General features: G+C 44.6%; 1 protein-coding gene across 6 annotated transcripts in view; it reads right to left on the reverse strand.

Annotated features, from left to right (window-relative positions):
• ROR1 (receptor tyrosine kinase like orphan receptor 1) overlaps positions 1-21427 on the reverse strand; it is a 146449-nt gene that overhangs the window by 14093 nt on the left and 110929 nt on the right. For all 6 annotated transcript variants that reach the window (XM_052666853.1, XM_052666855.1, XM_052666854.1 and 3 more), the window contains 2 exons: positions 18523-18810; positions 16842-16872 (listed from right to left, as the gene is read on the reverse strand). In XM_052666853.1, the coding sequence (XP_052522813.1) occupies positions 16842-16872; positions 18523-18810 (319 nt within the window). The remainder of the gene's footprint in view (positions 1-16841; positions 16873-18522; positions 18811-21427) is intronic.

Genomic DNA, 21427 nt, shown 5'->3' on the forward strand with positions numbered 1-21427 from the left:
GATCATGTTGTATTTATTTTTATTACATCCAATTTATTGAAGTTAAATATTCCAAAGATGGTGTAATTGTGCTCCACGCCCCATGGATTTCTCTCTTTTTTTTCCCCCCAGCTTTGAGTAGGACTTGCATGACTATTTGATGAGAAAGACTCACAGAACCATTTTTATATGTTTTTGGGCAAACGAGAGATGGAGGACAAGGCAAGCCCAGGTCCCAAATGCTTTGAATGTGCAAAGAGAAGAGATAGGAGCCTCACTCTCCCTTCTGACACTCTTTACAGCATTGGCACACTGCTATATGCACTACCACAGTGAGGATTTACAAAAAGCAGCAAGGAAAAGACACTGTAATGTGCAGTGATAGTGGAAGATGGTGATGTAAAGCCAGCAGGAGATTAAGGCGTGTGTGCAAAACCTGTTTTAGGACCACTAATAGGTATGAGGAGCGACAGCAAATAAATGCAGCATTATCTCTGAGATCTACCCAGTGGAGAAGGAATAGCACTGGTTCTGTGTGAAGGTTGTCCAGACAATTTCTCATTTACAAAGTGAAAGGCATTTTGTCTTGCTTAATTTTTTATTTTTCTAGCACAGCACTCAACTACTCACGGCTGTTTATCTAAATAATTTATATCCAGCAGCAGAGCAGTGATGGGAAAACGCAGCCAACACTGCCCAGCTCAGACAACTGAGTGCTTTATGCCCTTCTCTTCCAAGGGAACACTGCTCGGTCCCACCACCCCTGCAGACCCCTCAGCAGCTGCCCCACGAGGGCCCTGCTTGCTGCTGAAACTTGCACTGACACATCTCACATCTGCAACCCGCAGCCTGGCCGATGACGGTGCTGCTTTGGAGGAGCTGAGTTTGTAACAAACACTGATGGGCAACAGCGTGGAGGGAAGAAATTTGCTCCATAAAATTTGGCAATTAATTAAAAGGTGTATCAATAAATTTTTATTACTACATGTATCAAATACACCCTCTGTGCATGCTTAAATGCTGTATAAATTATTTTACATTGTCAAATAAATTGTGTTCTGTTCCATACTCGTGTTCCAGCTTTGCTCAGAATAAAAGGTACAGAGTTTCTACTTGGCAGATATCCCTTAAAGCAAACAGATGAATAATATTCTGTCAGACTTTCCAAAGAGCAAAAACCCATTGCTTGTGCCTTTGAAAATGGGAACGTATTGGCTCTGTTTCATAACAGTACTTCAGAAATGGGAAGGCTGCATTTTACTTTGTAAAAAGAAGAGAACTGCCCAGACTTGCACGTCACCATGTAATTTAAGAAAAAGTTCTGTGTAATATAAGCTATTGGCGTTTTGACACCCCTCTAAAGTCACAGGGCAGCTAGGGTTTAACTAGAAAAGCAAGGGCGTAAAATACAAAATGAATAATGCTGGGTTTTGTCATCGTTACATTTGCGGAGTCCCACAGCACCACAGAGACACCTCTTTCCCAGCCATGACCAAAAAATAATTCAACGAGCAAGTATGATCTGCCTGAGCAGTGCCTTCATTTACTTGTTACTTCTCTTCCCCACTGACGGCCGGTTCCGTGCGATGCCTCCAACCAGGACACGGATCCAGCATCAGCAATGGATGTGCCTTTGGGCTTCTGCTCTGCAGGGCTCAGCGCAGGGAGGGCAGCCAGTGGCCCAGGCCAGCTCTGCGGCCACATGACGGCCATTCCCTGCTAAAATTGGGACAAACAGAGCTCCCTGGTCACCCCAAGTCTCCCAGTCACATGGACACGTCGCTTGGGGCTGCCAAACATTGCGCTCACCCCCCTGCTCACTTCTGGTCAGGGATTTGGGTGCTGGAAGGCAGCTGGAACTATAAATGGTTCTGCTAACCAAAGGCGGGCAGCAGTGCGGAACCCACAGTTTGGAAGCTTAATAAAGTAAAACTCCCACACAATTAATCTCTTGGCAAGGATGTACCAATTCACAACTGCATGCTTTTTTTTTTGTCACTGTAAGGAAATTTTACAATGTCTCTACCAAAATCATTCATTTTTGCAAAGCAAAGGCTGCCTAGATGAGCTCAATACCTGTTGTCATGAACTGGATTTAAGTACTGACCAAAAGCAACCGAATTATCTGGGATGTTGGCCTCTGAGATTCACTCTTTTTCTCCTCTTAAACACTCTATATAACAAGCCCTCCCTCCCAAACTCCTCTTGCCCAGGCAGTGGCCCCATGCACGGGCTGGGCGGTGTGCTGGCGCGGCAGCTGCAGCTGGTTAGGGAACGACCCTGGTAACAGTGCTTGGATCTTTCCTGGCACATCTGTTACATCATTATTCAAGATGAACTGCAAATCATATGCTCGCAGTTAGGGAAATGGCAGGAAACTTCTCGCACTCATGTTCTGTTTGACAAAGCTATTTGAGGGTTATGTTTGGAAGGTCGCTTTGTCCAAGTTTTGAGATGCGGGAGGAAAAATGTAACATGTTTTCGAAGAGCAGTCAGGCAGGATAAGATTACAAGTGCTAAGCGTTGCCTCTTGTAGCAAAGCTTTGTGCTGCACAGCCAAACACGCTCCTTCCCCCCGGACTCTCACGGAGCCATGATGATCTCACACACACATCCCTTATCCGCCTCTCATCAGGCATTAACCTTTAGATAAGGAGGGCTTGATGGAACGCTTGTCTGCTGCACACCATCATTCTGCTGCAGCCATTCTGCAGGAGCGATGCCAGGCCACAGGAGCGATACCAGGCTGCAAGAGCAAAAGCAGGCTATGGGAGCAATACCAGGCCACAAGAAGCCATGCCAGGCCATAGGAGCAATACTGGGCTGCAAGGAGTCATAGCAGGCCTGTCTGACGGTGACCACGTGCAAATGAATTGGATCAGACCACATCCCATCTACATCCATCTCACCAGGGAGCAACCCTCAAACAGTCTGACCGAGCCACTGCCATGAGTTGGTGCACCTCTCTTTGTGTGAGCAATAAAAAGCCTCCAGATCCAAAGGTGCTCCTACATCAACCATCTCTTGGCTTTCACAGACACTGCAGCTATCTGAGTGAGCGCCCTGGCCAGGATGCTGATGTTTCCTAGAGACTGTCCTGACCTTCAGCATTGCTGCATGCGAGAATTACTACAACACGAGGCACTTGTTGACAACGGAACAGGAGAAGAACCAACCCCTGCCCCTGGAGGAGCACAAACAGCAAGACAAATCACTACGGACACACTTAGATTGCATTCTTTCTCTTGTCAGATACAAGTCCTCAATATCAAGAAATTTATTCAGTACTTAGTCACACGAAAGAGGCCATTTACCTTTCTTTCTGCCATAAAGTAAGTTGGAGATTACACTGTGTGCCTCCTCCCCACAAACTGGATTTCCTCCCCCATGGAATTCACAGAAAGGTGCACCTTTGTGATGTATTAAAAAAATAAAACACCAAGCCCCAGCAACTTGAAACGCAGCAGAAATACAGTAATACAGTCAGGGTTCAGACACCTTTCAAATGGCTTCTTCTGGACATTAGGGGCTTTATTCCCCAATATTTAACTGCCCCGTTATAGGCATAATGGGGCCTCAGAGTGAGTGCTCATGCAACTGATACCACAAGAGAAGCTCTCTTTGCATCAAACACACGGCAGAACCTGGCTGTAATGTATAAGGAGCTGGGTCCTCTGAGGTGTGCTGCTCTGAGAAAACTGCAGAGAAAGGGCACTTTGAACCCCTGTGATGAGAAAAGACCGAGAATAATAACAAAGTTTTAAGGAACACTTTTTTGCTTGCCTTACATTAAATCTCCTTTGTCAGGTGTCCCTTCTTTTCTGGAAAAACGAACATTTCCAACTTTCCAGTTAGCACTGCTGATGATTTCTGTCTATCCCACAACTGCTTTCTCATTATCAACAACTGAAATTACTCAGCAAGGGAGTGTGTTCGCTGCTGTATGATACCAGCTTTTGCAGCAGGATCGTTGTCTTCCAGAACACACAGGAAATAATGCACGTTCATAAATTAAAACATCACAAATGCAAACATTTAATTCAAAACAAAATACATTTTTATGGTACTAACACATAGGCCATTTCAATAACGTGGGAAAGCAAGTTCATTTTCAAGCTAATCTTCCAATCTACAGATGATTTGCTTTCTCTCCCACAGAAGACACCCAAACATCCTATTCTCCAGTGATGTGCCTTAAAGACCCGTTTCATTCCTTGCTAAAACTAGTGCAGACTGTTTGCTGCCCACAGGGACTCCCTGCAGAAGTCAACGTCCCACTCCTTCCTCTGCCTCAGGACACTGCAAATACAGCTCTGAACTATTTATTTATAACTGATACTAAATCTTCTGTGGCACCGTGAGCCAAATCTGAACGCTACCAAAGGAGTTTGAGGCCTTCTGCAGCCCATTTTATCTCTCACTAACCTTTTCCTGCTCTACCTTATTTTCTTAAGTCACAGCTTCTTTTTTTTTCTTCTCCTCCCTCCCCTCTCCTTCCTTCTAACATTTAATTTGTCTTATGTGACTCAAGTAAGTCTTTCTTCTGGTGACCTAATATTTTAACCTTAGGCATGATGAAAAACAGACTTCACAAATCTGACACTTGAATTAAAAGTGAAACACATGCCTCAGCAGAAGTTAATTAAAAATAATACGTATAATGTTAGCTTGTTTAAACTATTATTCGACCAAAAATTTGCACCCATCAATAACCACTACAGCCTGCAGTCACTACAAATGTAAGAGTAACCACACAAGCTTAAGCTCCCTGCAAAATTAGCTATTTTACTTCTCCTTTTACTTAGCAAAGCTGACAGAGATGCTGGTGAAGCTGCTTAGCTCTGCCCAGGGGGTGCTGGGGCACGTTCTGTGCAAGGGCTGCCTGCCCACAGGCACAGACCTCAGCACACCAAGACCCGAACAGATGGCTGCTGGATGCCCTGCTCCTACAGCAGACACAAGCTGAGGTAACTAACTACCTGTGCACTACCTTGCTCCTCTTGATGTGGTAACGCCAGCCCTGAATGCATTCACGGCCCTTCCTGCTGGGCTGAGCACTTCAAAGGAAGCACACTGGATGGAGAGCGATTATGTGGAAAAAGATGACCTGACATTCCAGACTCCTTTAAAAAATCGAGTGGAAAACACATTTTTCTACAGGGCTTTCTTAGGAATCCTGTCGAGCTATGAAGGCAGAGTTTTTCCCTGCTGATGAGCAGCCTGGGGGTTGCTGAGTTGATGAGCATAATGCTGTGCTTTGGCTGGGGGTAGCTGGTAAGCCCCAGACCATTTTAAGCAGTTAGTCTTATTTGAAATAGTTGGTCAAGTTTAACAACTGTGAAAACATTTAAAGTTCACATAACTCGCAGGTCTATCATAAATTCTGCTACTGACAGACACACATAAATAGAGGCTACCCAGCTGGGAATAGCCAGCCTGCTTTAAAGGGACCCATGAGTTACACTGCACTGAGAAGGCCTTCTGAAAAAAGATTGCTTTCGAGATAAGAAACTCATTCTTAAGACAACAAACATGAGGGAAAATATGCTTTGGTGAAAATTAAGATCTGTCCATCCACTCCCTAAAGGTAACAGAATAAGGCACAGGGAACTTGTTTGCTTTCTTTAGGAGCATCACACCTTGCTGCACACAGCAGCATGAAGCAGTCACTCTTCAGTATGTGGGACCAGAAGATTCCTGTTTCAGTTAGCCTTGAGAAGGACAGCCAGCCTAAATTACAGAGATCCTGACCTGAAGAAAGAGCTGTGTAAAAATGGCAACTGCCTGTTCAGAAATGGGCCAGACACCTCCCCAAAGTTCTCAGCAAAAGAGGCAGTCACTGCCATTTTCTCCTGCTACCTCGAAAGAATGAATGCTGAACACACCTCTCCTGTCCTACAGCAGCAGCACTGAAAGAATTACTAAGTAAATTCTGATCTCCTTTAGATTTTTCTATTTCTCGTGGCGGTGAGTAAAGAAGGAAACATGGCTGAATTTGCAAGGCCAACCAGTTAGAAACACTGCCAGCTTAAAACGTTTGTCCAAGGAACTCAAAGGAAAACCCAGCTCATTTGCAATAAGGTGTTTGTACAAAACATGCAAGATAATGCCATCTGGCAGTTCATTTGCAGCCAATTGCTGCTATTCAAGGGGAAATAAACCACCTTCCTGCTTCCCAAACCAGCACTGTTTCTTCTTGTTCAAATGGCAGAAGAAGAAAAAGCTATATATTGTTCTGGACTGGCTGCAAGATACACAACTACCTGATATTTACCAAGAAATAAAAACCATGCTGCTTATTTATTATTATTATTATTATTGTTACTCCAGCATGCCAGCAACTGAAGATGCCAATTTGATGAAGCTTTGCATTAGCAGTAATTATGCTAACTTACCACCACGTATGGATGACAGAATTCTAAGACAGTTTGCAAGCAATCTCCTCCATAAATTGATGCAGAGGACATTTGGAGTCCTGACAGCACCCAGCTGCAGCACTCCTTGGTAGGGTCTGCTCCCAGGCTCAGCACAGTGGGTTGAGCCACAGGACACAACATTTCAGCTGTAATTCTGAAATTAATTGGTATCGATAAAGTTGTATGCACGTTATAAATGATATCAATGCATTCCCTCACTGAAAAAATATTATTTCAGATAAAAGTAGCTCCAAAAACTGTTCCTAAAGCCTTGCTTAAATAAAGTCTGTCCTGGCACACTTTCGCAGTTGTGCTTTATCAAATCTAAAAGCTGTATTTTATCTCTGAGTGGGTGAAATGCTGGTTTGTATCAACACTAACTGTTATCATGGTATGATAACATAAAACACATTAACACCATTTCACAACTGCATAAAAAATTAAATAAGGATTATGCCAACCATCATCTAGAAAGGCATGCACACACACAACCCATGCAGCAAGGTGATTTATGCACACTGCATGAAGTGAGAACCCGAGGAGACACCAGTACTTGTATAGCATTGTTCCATTTATCCTGTTGGGGTACTTTGGCATGATGATATTTGTCTGTTTTGTCCCATAAAATCACCTTCTGTGTCACAGGTGGGGTAACATTCCTGTGTGTGTCTTCCTCGCACTCAGAAGAAGACAGGGCAGCTCTGCAGACATCCAGGAGCTGCTTTGGGTTTAATCCCCATCAGCTGAGTCAGAGAATCTGGTTCAGCGGCAGCTCCTGATGTCAGCTGCGGCCTCCAAACCAGCTCCCTGCACAAGCAAACATTCCCCAGATCACTCCTCTGCATTTCTCATTGCTAAAATCATAATTGCTCTTGTTATCTTTTGCTCATGTCAATACTACTCACACTGACGCCCAGGTCCTCACCTGCTGGCTGTGCTCGGGCATCTGCATCCATAGAGAGGGACATACTGACACCACCAAAGATTCAATAAATGCCAAAAATTGCCTTGAGAAGCAGAAGTCCCACCAGGAGGATTCAGAAAACAGCTTAGCTGCAAGTAGTAAAGAAAAGGGCTTTGCCATGCTTTTAGTGCTTCCAGATTAAGAGATTCTAAAACAATTCGTACTTCCTTCTCGCAAGTCGGAAATGGTAGAACCACCAATAATAATGCAGATAAAATGTACAAGTGATTTACGTAACTACCTTCTAAGAAGGCAACTTAAGAGAGCAGCTACTGAAATCCCATCTTTTCAACAACGTGAGCTCAAGGGATCTTGCCCCTGGGCTAACTTCCCACTCCTTCTGCGATGCCTGGAGGCTCTGCGTAACAACTGGGGGGAAGACAGCCTAAGTGCAGCCACCCTCATACAGGCTGGTTAGATGGAGGACTACACCTCTGACACCCTAAAAGTGGCTCTGGACCTGGGACAGGGATCAGTTGTACGCACTGTAGGTGCTAGCTGCTGGATGGCACTGCAGCAAAGAATGTGTGCATTCTCCTGCAGCAAAATCATGACTGAAAGAAAATGTGGTGTAAGTACATTTACTGACACAAGACATTTGCCTGGAAAACAGTGGCAGGGCAACGTTTGCAATTCATTTTTGCTTAACGCTGCCTGTGGTTGGCTCAGGCATCAACAACAGCATCCAGCTCCTCACAGCTCAGATAACTGCCTTCTTTCCTCACCGAGGCAGCCACACACGGGTTTTCCTGTTAACAAGATCAATAAACTTGACACACTCTGAAATCGATGATTAACTCCTTTTACAGTATTTGAACTCGCCCCAGGTTACTGCTTTAAACAGCCAAGGCCAGTGTCGTGCGTGTTTTTAATTATCAGGATAAATAACGTAACACCTTATAATCTTCCTCATGCTTAATGACTTTGTGATGAAGTAACACAAATTGCGACCAAGTAGGTAACTACATGCAGCAGCCTATGCACTGATCTTATCAAGGTTGGAAAACCCCTTCTGAAGGTTTTATACTGCAGTGCAGGACTGAAAGCAGCGTGGGTCAAAGCAGGTTTATTCACATTTGTAATGTTTTTACTAGACTGAATAAACACTGCAACCCTGCTCCTGCTGCAGGCTGTGCAAACCCCAGGTAAACTCAGAAGCTGACGCTGGATGATGGACACATCCTCGCAATGCTGTGCAGCACTGCAAGCTCAGCATGTTTGTAGGACTGTAATTCATCATCATTATTGTTATTACTATTGTTATTGTTGTTGTTGTTATTATTTCTCTTGAATAATTGCTACCACGAGCAACAGAAGCTTTCACTGCTAATGCTTTCAGTGCTTCCTCGTCAGTCAATTTCCAGGCCAGCAGCAGCAGCAGGCTGAGCAGAAACCTGCACAAAGCTTTGCCCTGGGCTGAGTGGCTGCGTGCCATCGGGATCTGATGAACCTCCAACAGATCTCTCACCACTCCCCATCAGCACAAACTGAATCAGGAGATTTCTTTAAGGAACAGCAGTGGGGGCTGGGCATTAAAATACAAGAACAAAAAAAGAAAAAGGTATTTTCTCACTGAGGTTTTACTACCTGCTTTTGCAGAGTATTTTATTACAACCACAGAAATATTACAAACCTTGAAACAGGATTTCCCTTATAATTAAAGGCCTTACTGCACAGCATTATCCCAGTGCACCTTGGAGATGACCCCAGATGTTAACTGGTTGCTGAAATGTTTGCTCCCTCTTTCATCCCTTCCACCTGACCAACTCCCACGGCTGCCAGATCCCAGTGAAGCACCCCAAGGACATTCAGCCACCAGAAGGTGCAGGCTTTCAGGTAAAACAAGACGATGAAAGACTTTTAAGCCCATGTCCCATGGGACAGAAGTAGCATACTCTCTTGTAACACTGATTTCTTATGCTGAATGTCCAAAACAAAATGGAGAGCCCCCAAAGGCTGGGACTGGGAAGGAGGAGGAGGCTTTGGTCCTTGGGTTCCATCTTAAAATTGAACCCTCCATTCCCAGAACTGCAGTACCCAGCTCTTAGAGAGAAGCAGAATTGGAGAAGGGTCTGTACTGTAACTACACACAGACAGAACAACTGCTAGAAACCTTAGATACCACATTGTCTGAATACAACACACCTGGGCTCCTCACACGTAGACCCTCTCCAAAACATCCAAATCATCTTTTATTGCCCTTCTGAGGACAAGATAAATGTTCAGGGCCAGCCCATCCTCAGAAAGCAGCCTGGGAGAGGCTCTGTTAGCCAGCACCATAACCTGATATGGACCGGGAAGGGTGAATATCATTGTTGCTCTACTGTGGTTAAATCTTGCCTCTCAGACTTTGGGCTCAAAGAAATCCTTGTAAGGCATTTAAATCACCCCTATGATTAGAACTAGCTGAGACTTTGTTTGGATGGGAATTGTCTTAGAAAAAATCATCTCTTCTAAAAACTGGAATGTGTCATAAAAATACAGTGATTAGGACAACATCGCCACTGCAAACTTATAGCAGCTCCAGAAAGGGTCTCTGAGTTAGAGGGAACTTGGCCACAAAACTGCTGTTGTTGGGAACGACCACAAGGGAATTGGGGTCTTCCTCCCATCCAGTGGGCACTTGCTGGGCTGGGGCTGTGCAGCACTTCCTAAAGCTCTTAGCTTCATTCCAGCAACCAATGAAACCAAATACTGCAGGCACAATGTTGTTAATCAAGAGCAATTCTGTTACCAACCAAGCAGTCCTGGTGGCAGCCCTACCATGGAGCTTAGCAGCATGGGTTGGCCGCCCCAGCGTGTGCTCAACCCAGGCAGTGCTGCCAGAGAGTTCGGTGGGAAGAGAGCCCTGGGGAACACGAAGGATCTATAGCATTAACAGAACAATACTTGGCCGGTCTGACTGTTTGGTTCAACTCACAAGACTCAGTTTATTAACAGACTTAGTCAGACACAGATTGCCAACTGTGCATAATGATCAGATTTTTTTGCAACACTTCAAGACGGTCCCCACAAATGCAGTTCCCCAAAGACTGCAGGAGACGACTGGGGGAAGGAATGCAGCTTTTCAGCTTTTCGTGATTTTTTTTTTTCCCATTCTGTTGCCAAACAGAATAAAGAAACTTCGAAATGACCCTCACTTTGCCCATCTAAAATAAATCAGAAAAGTAAGCCCACAGTCTGTAACTTGGGCTCAATTTATGTAATTATAGGATTTAAGTGTTTATATAAACCAAATTTTCTAACAATTCATCGAAACTCCTTAAAGAAAGAAAACTTCCTGCACCTTACGTATCCTCCAAGGCTTCTGTGTGTTCCTAAATCCACTCTTAGGCCCTGCTGCTCTCCTGGGGTCCTGCCACAATCCCTGTGTGCAACGTCACTACCAGCCATGCAACTGGGTCATATCAAAGCCTCGCAGGAATAAAAGCACAAACACTCTTTAAATATTATCTGCAGCATTCCACAAAGGCTGTTTCTATACCAAACATTTATTTACTTATGTAGTTGCTATGGGTGATACTGAACAGAAGGAAAACAGATACAGTTCTTAATAGTGCATTGTCTTTTCCTACATAGTATAACAATGCATTAGGCAACTCTGGCTCCTAATGTCCAAGTTGTAGTGCATTGTGCTCCCTTCTCTCTCCCCACTTAAAAGATATTGACATCAATGTGATTAATTTGTTTCCAGATAACAAAGCTATGTCTCCATCTCGTGTCATACCTTTCCTTCAGACCTCCTGAAGACAGAAGGGCTTTCTACTCTTCCTACACGATAGATAGAGGTGGAACATTTCAATTAAAATAGGTAACAGCATTTATCAGGTACCCTTTCAAAAGTGAAAAGCACTAAGTTAAATCTCACTCCAAACTCCAGGCCAGCTTCTTTTCTGCAGATTTACCACAGCATAACAAACTCCAATTTCACCCTCTCTAGCAGTAAGAGCTGGGCTAAGAGCATAAAGCAGTGAAGGCAACTGAGCACACCTTCAATCTTACTGTGGCTCAGCTTCACTTATGTAGTCTCGGAGATAAGAAAAGGTAAAGAGGCAAAGGAGCCTGGAGTTCCCAGATAATGTGTATATTTAGCTACATAAGTACCTTGAAGTAGATAAAATGCAGTACAACACTGGCTGTAACCAATTCATTTACTACCAGACATAAATACAGCGTCCTAAATGCAGTACTGCATTCACCCAGAGGTTTCCACTTGATGTCTGCTTGCTCAGGGTTGCCCATGACCACAGCCCCTCCTGGCTCAGGAGCCTCAGCAGTCCCCCACTAACTCCTGATGCCACAGGAATATCACCAGGAAAATCACAAGGGAGTAACCAGGGAGAAGATGAGACAGTGCCTAGCAGATAAGTGCGCAGATCAAAGACATGGCAAAAAGCAGCCTTTCCTGGAAACACTTCATTTCTACAACTGCCTGCAGCAGTTAATTTGGCTCTCAGACCCTGGAAAAACTAGGGGGGTATTACTTGCAGTCAAGTGAAGTAATGCAACAGAACACAACGTGGTTTCTGTCAGCATCAGCCACTCCAACTTCATCTTCACACTGCACAACTGTCTTGCACAAACGTATTTATATTGGCCTCCGTGTACAACATCCCACTCAAAGTCTGCCCTGTGGCATCTGCACCAACACGCACCAGGGCTATAAAGGAGCCAGCTCCCAGACCTGTGGGATTTGCCTTCAGTCCTCACTCAGCATTTCCACAGACACCAAAAGCAGCACTGGTGGCAATGACAGCGAGGAAAGCTGTTCCAGCAGCGGGGTAAGCGTGGGTGCAGTGGGCGGCAGCAGCAGGGTTGGGCTCAGGATGCTCTGAAGCAGCTCCCTGGTGAATCTGCTCTTTCCTCTTTATAGTTTTTGGGATCTTTTTGTATAAAATTTAACTTCTCAGGTCAAAAGAAGCCTCTGTGAAATGCTCAGTCAAACACACAGTTGGCCAAGTCTCACCTGGATGCTGGCCAGTGGTTATGTGTTTTCTTGCTGAAGAGAACTATGCTGACATCCAGCCACATGGAGCCACTGTACAAAAGATCTGTTCTACTAAAAATCCCAGATGTGTTTAACTGGGGGGAAAAAAAAAAAAGAAAAAACGACCATAAAAATCTTAATCACTGAAAAAGAGGATGGGAGAATCCTGCGGGGTTTGTGGTTTCACAGGCCTCGCAAGCTATTTCTGGGAAGCACAAACCCCATTTGATTTTATGAATCAAATGCCCCTTAAAATTACAGCCCTCTCCTCTCCTCTTTGCCTCCTCTCCTCATTCTGAGTGGCTAAATAAAGAGCAAACAATGCCATATTTGCATGCATACACAGAGGGCCTTGGAAAGAGTCAGAGGGCAGCCCTGGCACCAGATGCACTGTCTCTGCCATGCAGCACAGACTGCACATCCCACAGCAGTAATGCTGATGGAATAGGCATTTTTGGCCTTCAACACCTAAAACGCCACGTCTTGTGAACTTACAGAACACTTCTAAGAGGTGCTGTGCTTTTCTTCGTGTGGCTCCACTGCACAGAGGCCAAAAGCCCGTCCTGCCAGGGCTACGTCACCTGCAGGTTAGGATCTTTCACAACGTGCTCACAAAACAACAGAGTTTGTACTTTTTTTGCACAACTTCAACACAGAGTTGACATTTTCCTTGACTCTTCCCACTGAACTAAATGCCATTGGGTTTTATCTAGTCCATTTTTAGACTGGATTACAAAAAAAGGCATTTCTGTTTTCTCTCCCAGTACAGCAGCTCCTGAGCAGAGTACAAGTGAGTTCCCCCTGCTCAACCCCCAACAATTCACACCCAGGATTCTTCCTGGAACAACCAAGAGAAGTTCAGGGCAAGCACAGAGCATCGCTCCAGGTAGTGGAAACAATACAGAGGAAAAATGCACAATTAATAACTGTGGGGAAGAACTGAACGCACAGCGATTCTGCAGGCCAAATGATCTCTATTGTTACACAGAATTTTCTCACTGCCTGGAATCTGCTGTGCTCAGCCCTTTCTCTGCAGCCCCTGGAGAGACCTGAGGTTGGGATGCACGCTGCCACATCTTAAAGGACCAAACCTTGACAAAAACGTTTCAAAGCGACACGAAACATCAGAACTTCAATACTAAAGGAAAAAATAAAAGTGCTAACTAAGTACATTTGGCCTTTCACACCAAGAGCCAAGCAGGACCCGAATTACCAGCCGGAAGAGGAGCTCCTGGCTGCTGCCTGCTCTGGAGGTGCCCTTGACAGCCCCCACTTCATGGAATCTAATTCAGCCCACAGGGCCGCCCCGCTCCAGGCACACAGCCGGGCTGTGCTCAGCGGCGTTCACACTCTGCCTTCAACTCCCCGGGTGCCTGGAATGGGCCCTGTATCTGTAGCACCTTCTGGCAGAACAAAGATAAAATAACCATTTATTTATAAAGCAGGAGTGTGGTTTTGCTAAAGAAAAAAAATAAAGAGAAGCATATTTACGCTGCGTTACTCATATCGAGCAGCAGAGCATGTCAGCGGAATGCAGCTCCTCAGCCCCGCAGATAAGGCTTTAAAGCTGACCTTTGCCAAACACCAGAGAGCTGAAGGAAGGACACTCAGGTCAGCCAGGCTGTGCACTACAGCAATACCTCTCTGTCCTCGCTCCCCAATGGATGGTGGTGGCACGCTGCTGCTGGAGCTCCTTTCATTTGCTTCGGACTGGTTTGCAAGCAGACATTTGGCTCTAAGTAACTGTAGCAGTGTTTGAGGAAAGCAGAAAGAATAGGGATATAACACACACGAGAATCAAGATGTTTTCTCGCATTGCCTGTCTTCTTTTCCAGAAGTTATCCATTTAACCTTTTTATTTTTTAAGTTACAGTTGGACCATCTATTTTTCTGCCAACACATAAGTGCAGAACTCTGCACCTATAAATTATACGAAGAAAAGTGCTGAGCATATGGATTTTTTTAAAAACATGATCCTCCAATTAAATCCTCAAATGAACAGAACCTTCCTCTCGTGGTAGATTAATAAAGACAACATGGGAAAAGCACAGCCACCGAGGACGACTGCTACTTGCCATCCATTTGGTTGACTGTGAAGAAAGTCCTGCTGATAAAGCACAAGCACTACTGAAGTACGAATTGTGCAGGGAATGGTCTCCAGGCTCTCTTCATCTTTGAGATCTATTAACCTCTAGAATGTCAATAAATATTTTCGGGTAAGAAAGCTCACCAGAGCTGCTGAAGATGCTCTGTTCCCCTGTGACAAAGAACACTGCTGCCTTTAATCAGTACCCCTTCAGACACCTCTTTGTGGCACTTCCCTGCGTAACGTGGAATCACTCTGAACATAAACCCTTCACCAAATTTCCATTTTTTCCACAGCTAATAATTTGTTTGCTAGTTTGCATCAAGAGCATACTACATATGATATTTCAAGTTTTTTTTTTGCATGGAAAGAACAGCAAACAGCCCTCCTGCTGCATTCCACAACACACAATTTCTCTTTGCAGCTCAGCTCAATCCAGCTGGAACTCGCCAAGCGCTGCTATCCACGAGGCTCTTGCACTCGTGCCACTGGCAGCAGATATGAACCAGGTTCATGACGACCCACTGACATTTGTTGAACTCCAATTTAGTTCGAGCTCCAAGTTTATCATTTCTCTCTCATAAGCTTCTTCCTGATTCTCTCATTTCACAGATTAAATCTGGTTAGCTTCTACAGGAATGTAAACGCTCCCCATTCAGTAAAACAGAGATGCCTGCGCACGTTTCTTTGGATATGTTACCCTCCAAAGTTTAGAACAATGCGTCCTCTCATCAGACAGGCCCACAACCTTTCAGGGTAATGAAGTGTGATTAAATATCTTTCTTGGTTACAAATTTTAAAGGCACGATTGTAAAGTGGATTACTGCAGAGGAACTCTCACTTTATTTTCACCTTTTCACGTCTTTGCGCTTATACTCCTGTGTAACAATGGGCAGGGCATGCTGAGAGCAAAATGAAAATCCTGGATTGAATCCCTTTAACGTCAATGTAATGTTTGATATGGAGCATACGAAGGAAAAAAAACACAGAAGTAGTTTGTCTTTTCCCTTGTGGATGATGATGTGCAGGCATTACCCCTAGAGCTCAGTCTGACTTTCCCTGAATTAATAGGAACATTTGCTGTCACTTCCCCATAAATGGGTGAGGCTTTTAGTGAAGAGATAAATTGCAAGGAGAAACTGGAAAAAGGTTCCTAAACCAATTTTGTTTAAAGAAAAAAACAACAACAAAAAGCCACAAAAGGAAATCCTCAGCAGCCCAGACAAAACTCCAGCACAGCTCCCTGCCTTCTGTGCTCACACTGCTCTCCTATGGGTTTCTGACAGCTTTGCTTCACCTTAGAAAACCAAACTTGGCAGAAGCAAATGCAAAATGCACGCCTTCTCAAATCATTACAAACATCTCCCAAATGCTGAAGTGCACAGCAGCCTCCACCTCCCACAGTGCAGCTTTGCTTCACACGGCATCGCATTCAAAACGGGGACTCTGAGTTCCAGCAAAGAGCTGCCCTTCCTAAACAAAACCAGTAACTTCATTGCAGGTACCTTCAAAAGACAAAACCACATTTTATAGCATTCCATTAGAGGGCATCCTAGCATGTCCTTTTGTGGTCAGATGCTTTCCTTAATTTATACTCTGCAATAGTTTGTGAACACAGGCAGTCATTCACAGCTTCATCATCCAGACAGGTGGGTTTTCAGCATTACTTCATATGTGCAAGGTGTGAATAAGCTGGACACACAATCATAACATTAATGACAAACTTTTGAACAGCTGAAGAGCAGACTCAAAAACAGTGGGAGATTATAAAAGGTGAGCAAGTTCGATCATATCTATCTTGAAATGAGAGACTCAGGTTCTCAAGGCTTACCACTGACAGAAGCTCCAGTGCCAAACTCAAGGTGGCAACTGCTCAGAGCCAGCAGCAGATTATGGGTTCCAGGGTAGAGGGGACATGCTGTGAAAACAGCCAGTGCTCACATCCTGGTACCTGGTCTTTAAGAACTTTTATAACTATTTGCTAATACAGTCACAGATGTACACAGATCCAGGTTATGACCATCAGTTCCATTATATTAATAAAAATCCCCTAGGTGGTAACATCTACCCACTCAAACATTATCCCTACTGGGCTATGGCTAAGAAGGTCGGTTTCACCTCACACAGTGTGTTCTGTATGTGCACTGAAATCAGTTCAAGGGCTGAAGGCACCAGGGGACCTAAAGGAAATAATACTGGAAAATAAGAAGTCTAGCTTAAGAAATAGGAGTTGACATGATAACATGAAAATTTATCTATGAGACAGATAATTCGGTTACAATAAATTATGATCCTATCTGACTTCAAGTGGAATGTAAAAGTGCTTCTGTCACACAAAATGAAAAATGAACTTCTGACTGCTGAAATGCAAGATTAATGAATCGACTTAAGAGACATGAAACAACTTACGATGATCCTGGACTTGCTGTTGGTGGGGGACCTGGAAAAGTGACAGAAGAAAAACAGTGTGATGAGTTATAGTGAGGTAACAAGCAGGAAGCTTTTCAAAACCTTTTAAAAGATAAAAGTAACAGTCTGTCATGTCAAATGTGGTTAACATAGTTCAACAGGCAAGTCTCCATTTCTCAATAGCAAAGACAAGATTGTATCCTGTAGCAGTGACTGTCTGCAAAATGCTGTAGATAAGGGTAATAAACAGCTGAGGGACTGATTCTGTAATTCGACTGTGTTTGGGGTCACGACAAAAAAGGCTGCAGCAAACCACAGGAGGCTTGTACAAAAGCATGTTCTAACTATAAGTGGGAGAAACAGCATCATTTCCCCCTATCAATCTTCACTGTGTTTCAGGGTATTCATCCTTGGCCTGATTCAGCAGGCGTTGGCTGACAGTGTTTCGCTGGTGGTGCCTTTGGCATTTATGATTTGGCAAATGCTGGACTGGCTGAGCTGACTGCAGTTCAGCAGCACAGAGCAAACTGAAGAGTCAGCTGCAGCAGGTTTAAGAGACATTCATATTAATGAGCATTTGCTTTAGAAATTGAGTTGTAAGATTAAATGTTGCTCCAGTCAGCAAATCACAAAAAATATTCTGTGTTTTCTACAGCAGCGTCTATAAAGGTGCTATTTTTTAGACAAAAATATCCTAAATTTCAGATTCAAACTAAAGGACAATTACTTCATGAGAAAATCCGATGACCAATTTCTTATTAGAATTTAGAGATTCATGATGAAAGTCTCTGGCACACATCAGATACATCACTCCTTCTGTGTCACTGTGAGGACTGCCTGGGTTCCACGCAAGCATCCTCACCTCGGTGAAGCATTTCACCCTGAGAGGAGATGGATAAGATGCACAAAACCCATCTCATGTCTGGAATCATCCCAGTCATAAGACTGTCTATGAAGGCAATTGCCTCAATACAAGCTTTGAAGAAGTGCCTATTTTATCTGAAAGGTATATATGTATATATATATATATTTATCACTAACATAAAACTATATGTATATATATATATATATATATCACTATTGGGTCTACATATAACATTTTCACTCCACCTCCAATCTTCTCCAAGCTGCAAGCTGAATTTCTCACTTATTGGAAGAAGAGGATGTCACTTGGGCACTTGAGAAAATCACAGTTTTTATCATCTGGGTCTGAATCCACCCAGTTGGTGCATCAATGAACACTGCTGCTCAGCAGTCTCTGTTTATGCCCTGGTTCTATTGGATTTCTGTATACTAAAGACCACCACTACAGCTGGCATGATGGGCATCTGAGCTGAGCAGTGAGCAGTGCTGCTGGCTGATACCATTCCATAGTAGAGTCATATCACAGAATGGCCTGGGTTGCAAAGGAGCACAACGCTCATCTAGTGCCAACTCCCCGCTGTGTGCAGGTCGCCAACCAGCAGGCCAAGCTGCCCAGAGCCACATCCAGCCTGGCCTTGAATGCTTCCAGAGTCACTTCTCTTGTTTTCAGTGGTTAAAACAACACAGGAGCTGGACTTGAAGATCCCATGGATCCCTTCCAATCTGCAACATCCTATGACTCTAAGAACTTTGTCCAGAGTTACCTGCGCTATTTTCCTAGGTAACAATTCTAACAGCTTCACAGGAGGTAACGTACCGAATTTGACAAACAGCACACCGGTCGTAGAAACAGTCTTCCTGCCGTTGGTGGCGACGCACTGGAAGTAGCCGGTGTCGGTGGTGTCCAGGTTCCTGATCCTCAGCCGGGAGCCGTAGCTGGTGGCACGGAAGGAGATGCGCCGGGGCTCCTGGACCACGGGAGCGTCGTTCTTCAGCCAGCGCACGGTGGGCGGAGGATTGCCGGACACCTTACAGTGCAGCTCTGCGGTCTGGCCAAGAGTGGTGGTGATGTTGTTCATCGGCTCGTCGAGCGTCAAGAAGTAATCTGTCGTGGAAAATGAAACAAGGTGAGTTGCAAAAATCCAGCTCGGGAAGCGTTATTTGGAACAGCTCTCGTTCCTATCTTTGAAAGGGAAATGAAGGAAGTGGACATTGGGTTTAGCCAAAAATTCTCCTCGTTAATTTGAGTTTCAGGGCCACTGTGGGTTCCACATAGTTTTGCACAGTGAAAAAAGGAACAAATTTTGCTATTTTCACTACACTGTAGTCAAAGAATCACAGAATGGCCTTCACTGGAAAGAACCTCTAGGATGATGAATCTCCAACCCATCGCCACAGGTGGGGCCACCAACCTCCACATTTCATAGCAGCCCAGGCTGTCCAGGACCCCATGCAACCTGAACACTTCCAGGGATGGACGAGGCCCCCACAGCCTCTCTGGGCAGCTGTTCCAGCACCTCACCGCTCTCATAGCAAAGAACTTCCTCCTGACATCCAGCCTAAATCTTCTGTCCCTCAATTTAAAACCATTTTCCTTTGTCCTGCAGTTATCTACCCTTTCAAAGTGTTCCTTCCCCTCCTGTATGTAGGCCCCTTCAGGTACTGAAGGCTGCAATGAGGTCACTCCACAGCCTTCTTTCCTCCATGCTGAACAAGCCCAGCTCCCTCAGCCTGTCTTCATACAGGAGGTGCTGCAGCCCCCTGATCATCTTTGTGGCTCCTCTCTGGACCCTCTCCAACAGCTCCCTGTCTTTATTGCACAGGGGGCTCCAGACCTGGACACAGTACTCACAGTAGTCACACAGTCATACTGTCATTCTCAAAAGCTTCTTTTCCTTTGTACATCCATAGATTTTCTCCACTTTCTCAGCATCCTCCTATATTTGGCTTCATTCAACACAGCAGAAAGATGTAACACCTCCTCTATTTAATTTTTTTTTTCTTTTTGCTAACCAGTAAATGCAAAAATAACCATTGTAAATTCAGCCACTTATTTTATTGTTTGTGCCTCACACATCTGCCCTGCTCATGTCTGCATGCACACAATGTACCGATGTATGAAATCAGCCACTCAGCAACGAGGACCTCAGAGCCATTTTTAATGGAGCTGCAAAACCACAGACAGGAACCACGTTGTGAATGGTTCTGCAAGCACTGAGAGCACAGATGAAGGAATGGGGATCGTATCTACGAGATGAAGGCTTTCTTCTCAGTCAGTGTTTCCTCTGGGGAGGGCACTGAAGTTTAATCTGAAATAGGTCTCATGATAGTTGCAAGCATAAGATCAAGAATTCTTTCATTTTGTTAAGACAGAGAATGTTAAATCACGATTTCACAAAATTAATCTCTTCTAATCCATTCGTGAGCATTGCCTTCTCCTGTCAAGTGCTATTTCGTTCTGCATCGGTCAGGAAGAAGGCCATTTCTAGTTAACTGTACTCAGCATTTAATTAAATCCTTTAAAGGCAGAGAGCGAGATGGATTGGGTTAGGGGAATGGAATACGCAGGCTTTCATCTCGGTGTCACAGGTTCAAACCCAACGTGGTCATTAGTGGGCAGAGCCCATTAGCACTGCTGGCTGTCTCTGCAGGGCAGCCGGGCAGTGGGAAACCCAGGGCCCTGCTGCTGTGCTCTGCCAGCAGGACTGGGAGGTCGATGAGGCCCATCAGTGAGTGAACTTGTGCTGCTGGAGCGGCCACGGTCGGCTGCATCCACTGTTACCTGCAGCAGCAAGCCTGCCTGAAATTAGGAGAAAGATCTCCAGCACCCAATAAAAACAGCTTGGCTAAGTACTTTACTCAACTAATCCACTTCCCTAATTACTTATTTTAATCATGTCTTCACCGGCTACTCCCTTCATTATGTCTTGTGAGTATCGGTATCTCTCCCCTTTGTATTTAATCTCCTTAGTGCGTGAGTTCTTACCCTGGATTTGCAGCACATCCCTGTTCTCCTGAGGTGCTGTTAGGGTAAGCACTATGCACAAAGGAGCTGCCCACACAGCAATCTTCCACTGATCAAGTTTGTTAACACACAGATATGAAACTGCAAAATCATACTGCTACCTGTGCTCCTGTGGACCTGGTTAGTTAAAGTTGTGTTTGGTGTCAAAGCAGCTGAGTGGTGAAGGCAGACAACGGGCTCAGCATCCCACCTGGGTGCCGGGCTGCTCCTTACCTCTCCAGAGCCACTTTTACATGACTAAAAGCATTTCTGACTTGAACCTTCATAACCTCATTGGGAAGTACCATCTAAATCAACACACGTATTCTTGGGCTCTCCCCACAGTCTGTGCTTAACAAAGTCACAGTAATCATACGGAAGTGGATAACCACACTTAATGATCCAATGCATTTCTGCATCACAGTCCTTGACATAACTCCTGAATGTGTTTCAAAGATGGAAGTTCAGACATCTTCAGTGCCATACAGACAGAAAACAGGATGGCCTCAGTCCTGTGATGGTCTTGCTGACAACCAACAGTAAATAAAATATTTAAAGGTCCTGGAGTGTACAGAAGAAGCAAATAAAGGAATAATAATGATGGATAGGATACCAAAAGAAGGACTTCAAAGTACCAGTGCCAACAGTGAGGCAATGGGGAAGTAGGGCCATCACAGCAAGAGCTATGGGGCAGCATCTCTATGGGTACCCACAGAAG

Source organism: Tympanuchus pallidicinctus, unplaced genomic scaffold, assembly GCF_026119805.1.
Source record: "Tympanuchus pallidicinctus isolate F22 unplaced genomic scaffold, pur_lepc_1.0 scaffold7, whole genome shotgun sequence".
In the NCBI taxonomy this organism is placed as follows: Eukaryota; Metazoa; Chordata; class Aves; order Galliformes; family Phasianidae; genus Tympanuchus; species Tympanuchus pallidicinctus.